The 5,688-nt window shown below is 38.0% G+C and overlaps 1 protein-coding gene across 2 annotated transcripts; it reads right to left on the reverse strand.

Moving 5' to 3' along the window:
* Window positions 1-244: 244 nt before the first annotated feature.
* On the reverse strand, window positions 245-5,406 carry LOC146504694 (homeobox protein SEBOX-like). 2 transcript variants are annotated; one of them, XM_085184786.1, is made up of 4 exons: window positions 3,070-5,406; window positions 2,935-2,995; window positions 2,190-2,395; window positions 245-1,132 (listed from the first exon to the last, which is right to left on the reverse strand). In XM_085184786.1, the coding sequence occupies exons 3-4, from the start codon at window positions 2,337-2,339 to the stop codon at window positions 431-433; spliced, it is 852 nt and encodes a 283-aa protein (XP_085040912.1). In that variant the 5' UTR covers window positions 2,340-2,395; window positions 2,935-2,995; window positions 3,070-5,406; the 3' UTR covers window positions 245-430. The 2 variants fall into 2 exon arrangements, with proteins under 2 accessions (XP_085040912.1, XP_085040911.1); XM_085184785.1 differs by having other exon boundaries at window positions 2,935-5,406.
* Window positions 5,407-5,688: the final 282 nt, after the last annotated feature.

Genomic DNA, 5,688 nt, shown 5'->3' on the forward strand with positions numbered 1-5,688 from the left:
CTGAACAGTTATGTGAAAATGTGATTCGCGGTTGTATTATTTGATTATACAAAAACATGAAACAAGCTTCATGTTACACTGTCATATGTGCTTACTTCCAGCTTCACAAAATGCAGTTTATATGATCAGAAATTTTAAAAAACTAACTTTAAAAAAAACATTTTTAATTAATTTGTATTAGATTTTAAAAATAACAAATTCTATTAAAATAAAAACAAGAACAATTGTTTTTGACAAGTAACAGTAAAATTCAAAACTGTGATCAGTTGCCTCAGTTTATTCCCCAAAATATACAAGACATAATCCAAAACATAAAATATACAACTGGACAAATCAGCATCGTAACAATTCTACTCTACTTCACAGTATTACAGCCTTGTCTGAAATTCATCAGCTGTGGTAAAACACAGGACAGATTTTGATACATTCATCAGAATTCAAGAAAATTGGTAACAATAGCAGCGTTATAGATCAGGTCTGAGATATATCCCATCGAGGTCTGTGGTCCCAGTTGTGGGTGATGATGGTGGTGGTGGTGGTGGTGCTGTCCCTGACCTTGAGAGATTTCCCAGTACATTGGCTGAGGGTGGGAAGGGACAACCTGATCTACTGAGGCATGACCTCCAGGTCCAGTGCCTCCGCTGCACAGTGCCTGATGAGGTCCAGATGGAGCCAAGCTCCGGGACTTGAAGTTCCTGAAGGCCTGATAGGAGCATGTAGATGCAGCGTGGTGAGGCTGCCTGGTGATGGACTGATGAAACGAACCAGGAATGAAACCAGTGAGTGAGGCTCCTAAGTGCTGTTGCTGCTGCCCATGGTACTCCTCTTCCCAGAGACGAGGCTCTGAGGGTTTGGAGCAGCTACGAGTGGACTGCTGATGGAGGGATGAGGAACATGGTGGCGATGACATGGGGTTACTGTAGATTTGCATCCAATCTGAGTAAATCTGCGGGACCTCCTCACAGGAGTGGTTCTGCTCTGGCCTGAACATGTCTGCCAGAGTGTTTGAATACGTGGAAGTCGCAGGGCCGGAGGAGGGATCCACAAAACCTCTAACTCCAAGGACAGACTTGGTGGACTTGGAGAGTCTACCGGTCTTAATACTTCTAGCTCTTCTGTTTTGGAACCACACCTGTGGGAAATGGCAATATTTATAATGAATTAGTCTTACATAGCCAATTTCAGTTTATGCATCCAAATTCTGCTCAGGGTACCATGTTCATCAAAACAAATACTGGGGTTAGATAGATTTTTTGGGTTGTAATTTTCTTGTCTTGGTAAATGGACTGATTCTTATATAAAGCTTTTTTACTCTACTTGAGCACTCAAAGCATCAACATGCCACATTCAGCCATTCACACAAACACTTTTTGTGCACCTAAATGCTTTCGTTCTAATGTTCATAATCCAATAAAGCATTGGAACAATTTGGGATTAGTTCCTAATTTCCTTACATCCTCTCCACACTTTTACCCTCTTTTGTGACTCTGCATACAAGCTCTGCCAGATATTGCAACTAATAATGCTGAAGTATTTAACAGTATTAACAGTAAAGAGTAGAGGAAACTTTATAATGCTGTTTGACACGTTAGCTCCGGTCCTATGCTGGGGTAACATTGAGACTTTGCTAACATGTGACATGGTTAAGCTGTTTTCATGTGTGACAAAAACGTTTATCACACATAAACATTTACTTCATAAAGGAACAAAGAACATGGACAGAATTATTTAGAAGGAAAGAAGGCAGATAGATGCTTGGTAAATATATAAGAAAGAGAAAACGGGTATCACATCATCCTCTGCCTGTCTAAAACAGACTTAACTTCAGGTATGACTATCCTTATATGAGTCATATATATAGTCTATATATAGTCATATGGGCTCATTTGTTATTATTTTAAGTTTTTTAATGATTTTGATCTTTAATTGAGAAAAAGAAGAACAGTATCATTTATAAAGAATAGCTACAAAATATGTACTGAAGATATTTTTTTTTGCTGTAGTGGTCCCAATTATTGTCTTCGTGGTCTAAAGGAGACCTATTCTCTGTGGGTTCATCGTGACCAACAACAAATCAGTCAAGATAGTGTAAATTAAATTAAAATAAGTAAATTGTTTCATTACAGCCACTTTAAATAGGCTAGGAGAAACTTGGAGTTTCAGACTGAACATCCGACCAGCAGCCTCACCTGTATCTTGCTCTCAGGCAGGTGTGTGTGCGCGGCCAGCCTTTCCCGCAGGGTGATGTCCGGGTAGGGGGTCACAGCGAAGGCCTGCTCCAGTTCAGACAGCTGCGCACGGCTGAAGATGGTCCTCTTCCTTTTCCTCTGACCCTCCATCAAACCGATGCCTCTGTCCGGCTCCGGAGAGGATACGGCACTCCCACTGCGGGCATCTTCCAATTACAATGCAAATATCAAGAAAAATGTCAAACAGTTGAAAAAATAATGGTCTATAATAAATAAATAAAGAGCCTTTCAGAAAGGGAAATCTTGTTGTGGTGATGGAAAATATCACAACCCATAAACTTGTCAACATTTAGGTTCTTTTGTGTTTGACCGTGGATTGTAATAATAACTATTGTTATTATTATTATATAATAATAATAATAATTATTACACTTATTTATTAACAAGAAATTAAAGAACAAAGAAAATATTTTTGTAATTTAGAAATTATTTACTTTTATAGAATACATTTTATTATAGCCTTGAACCTAGGAATATGTGTATCTGTTAAGAATAAAAAGATTTTATAATAATAACTTTCAGATTTATTTTCTCAGCCATCTTTTTGTTTACTTTTATCCTATTAGATTATTTTATTGTAATATACAATATAATTCAACCATTCATTGAGTTTTGTTGGGAAAAGCTGATTCTATGAAGCAGCCGGTCAGAAAGTCAAAAGTCTTTTTTCCTCTCTGTGACTCACCTTTTGAGTGTTCCTGTTCTCCGAATAATGCCTTGAAATCTGCCAGGTCTTTCTGCTGGTTCTGCTTGAGTAAAGAGAAGTCTGAGTCCATGAACAGAGCCATAACTCCCCACACACACACACACACAAACACACCTCTGCCGCTCGCCTTCACTGATGCTAAGAGTTGAGGAGGAGTCAGGAGCTTCTTATACCGCGTTCAGATCAGATGGGATACCCAGCCCTCTGCATCCAGTAAATCTCCAATTACTTACTGACTTATTTTCCTGCCTCTTTAAGTCCTCCGGACCTGCCCAGGCACCATTTATAGAGTCATTTTTATAGGTCCTGAGAGAAAATTTCAGAAATGAGCGTACATTTATTAATTTTTTTCTCAGCCAAATGTCATCATGATACAGATCATATATTCTTTAAAGTCCATCTTGCAGAAACACACACACACACACACACACACACACACATATATATATATATATTAATATCGTACACAGGACATTAAATTATTCTGCATTTTTTCCAAGTAGGTCGTTAGACTATTTAATCTGTTGCAGTCTTTATGACCTCTTTTTTCCCCACCAAACAAAACATTTCATGTGATGTAAGATTATGACACTTGATAATCTTTGTGTTCTGCCACATCCTCCTTCTCAAGCTAACAGCTAATGTGATAAATGTCACCAGTAAACAGGGTGGCTGTACTTGCAGAGTACATCTGAACACTGAAATAAACTAGTGAGCACACACAGAAAATAAAGTACCTTATTGAACTAAAATATATTTCTGCCCCGAGACCTAGTGGAACTCAAATAGGTTTAATCTGTTTTTGCTCACTAAAAGCGCTCACCACCTGCAACAGTCACACTCCTCCAAAAATGCTGTTTATGTGGCTTATAAAGATAATGTATTATTATTACCGAAAAGAAATTCTCAAGAGGCCTGCTGCAACTAGACACATGTTTGACATAAAATAACTCACCAGCTTCTTCAGATGAGGCTGGTTCAGTGTCAGGTGTGTGGGTGTGGGGTGATATGAGTGGGACAGCCAAGCCTGAGCCAGAGGTTTGATCTGTTGGTTCTTGCAGCAAGCCGGCAGATATGTGATTTATACATATGTACAGAAGGTCTGCCTGCACCAATTACTTGTTGACTAAAGTATAATAAAAATAATAAAATAATAAATGAGGTAAGCTAGCTAACACTAGGAAAGTCCAGCAGTTTCTTTCATGTACAAGTATATTTCCACCTGTCTCTTTTCCTACCGCTCCAAAGCTCAGCGTCAGCGCGTGCACCTGGACTAAACCAAATCACGAAATAAGGACGGGGGAGGTGGGGTCAGAGGCTGACTGGATTTACTCTTTGTTTCGAAAAACAAAACAAAACCAATATTAGGAAACAAACACCTTTGAAGCAAACCGCATTTATGGTCATGTATGGAAGCCATACTGATGGGCTAATAATTTTTGTTAAAAAAAATAAAATAAAAATAAAGTTACGGGCGCTTAGAATCCGTAATTTTTCTCCCCCTGACGGCGCGCATGGGAAATATTTATTTGAATTTTAAATCGACTGTAGGTAGTTTGGTTATGTAAGAAAAATAATGAACTTTTCACTTTAGCCCTATTTCTGAGAGTGTACAGGTGTTAGGGTCATGTTTTTGTTTAAAGCTTGTTCTCAGGTGAGAACACAATATATGTAGATGCCTTTCCATTACACAGTTTGGTGTCAACACTAGTTGGACATCAGAAAGACAATAATCAAAAATAATCTTATTATTCAGTCTTTTTCAGTAACTTGTGCTGATTTTGTTCAACCAGGTCAAGAAAAGCAGGAATCCCAACTATCCTGGGGTGTCACATAGTAGGTTTTGTCTTCTGTGTCTACCGTTACATTGCTCCTACAGTTCCCATGAGATAATTTACATTCTAGAGGTGAGGCACAGTCCACATTATGAGGTTGGGTTTGTTCATGAGTTGGGCATCCCTTTGTGTTTTACACTTGCTTTTTCTAACTTGCTGTTTTTTCTTTCTTTTCTTTTTTTTTTCTTGCTTAATACTTATACTTAATCTTCTACTCAATTGTCAGGCTAATGTGGTTAAAAACTACTTGGTTAGGTTTAGAAGACGATCATGGTCATAACAACAAACCTGACCTGCCAGCTGTTATAATTTAGGAGAGACAGAAGCACAGCATTATGGCTTTCTGACCAAGTAACACTGAAAGTCTATCCAGTTAGCTGGAACTTCCAAGCAGAATCGATCTTTAGGTAATATATTTGAGCTTGTACGATGTGGAGGAACCTAAGATCATATCATACACATGGTATAAAATCTCCACACATTGCAGATGGTCTGGAAACTGATGCTGTCCTGCTGCAATCAGCTCCAACAACTGGAAGAGACACTTAAAAACCACACAGACCCAAACAATCACACAACTTTATGGATTTACAAAAGTCTGATCACATGATCAACTATTTGCAATTGTTATGTTTTATGTTACTCTCTCATTGTAACTTGAGTGACCATAAATTTAGCGTTGCTTAGTTCCCAATGAATCCAGGATAGAAAAAAACTGCAACATATAAATTTCACTGTTTATTTAAATTCGTTTCACTTGTGTCATAATATAGAAGTAGATATTAAGAAAAAAACAGTTTCCCCAGAGAAGTAAAATTTCTTGATGTTGTTTTCCATATTTCAGCATCATCTAAGTGTCATCCAGCATATGTGGATTGAAAGATTGCTCACCCTCATA

Source organism: Neolamprologus multifasciatus, chromosome 14 (assembly GCF_963576455.1).
Source record: "Neolamprologus multifasciatus chromosome 14, fNeoMul1.2, whole genome shotgun sequence".
Classification (NCBI taxonomy): domain Eukaryota; kingdom Metazoa; phylum Chordata; class Actinopteri; order Cichliformes; family Cichlidae; genus Neolamprologus; species Neolamprologus multifasciatus.

Excerpts from the sequence above, each read along its gene's own strand:
- LOC146504694 (XM_085184785.1), bottom strand. The coding sequence starts at position 3,037 with ATGGCTCTGTTCATGGACTCAGACTTCTCTTTACTCAAGCAGAACCAG. Across the intron at positions 2,396-2,934 it reads AGAACAGGAACACTCAAAAG|ATGCCCGCAGTGGGAGTGCC; the intron begins GTGAGTCACAGA and ends TGTAATTGGAAG. Across the intron at positions 1,133-2,189 it reads TGCCTGAGAGCAAGATACAG|GTGTGGTTCCAAAACAGAAG; the intron begins GTGAGGCTGCTG and ends CATTTCCCACAG.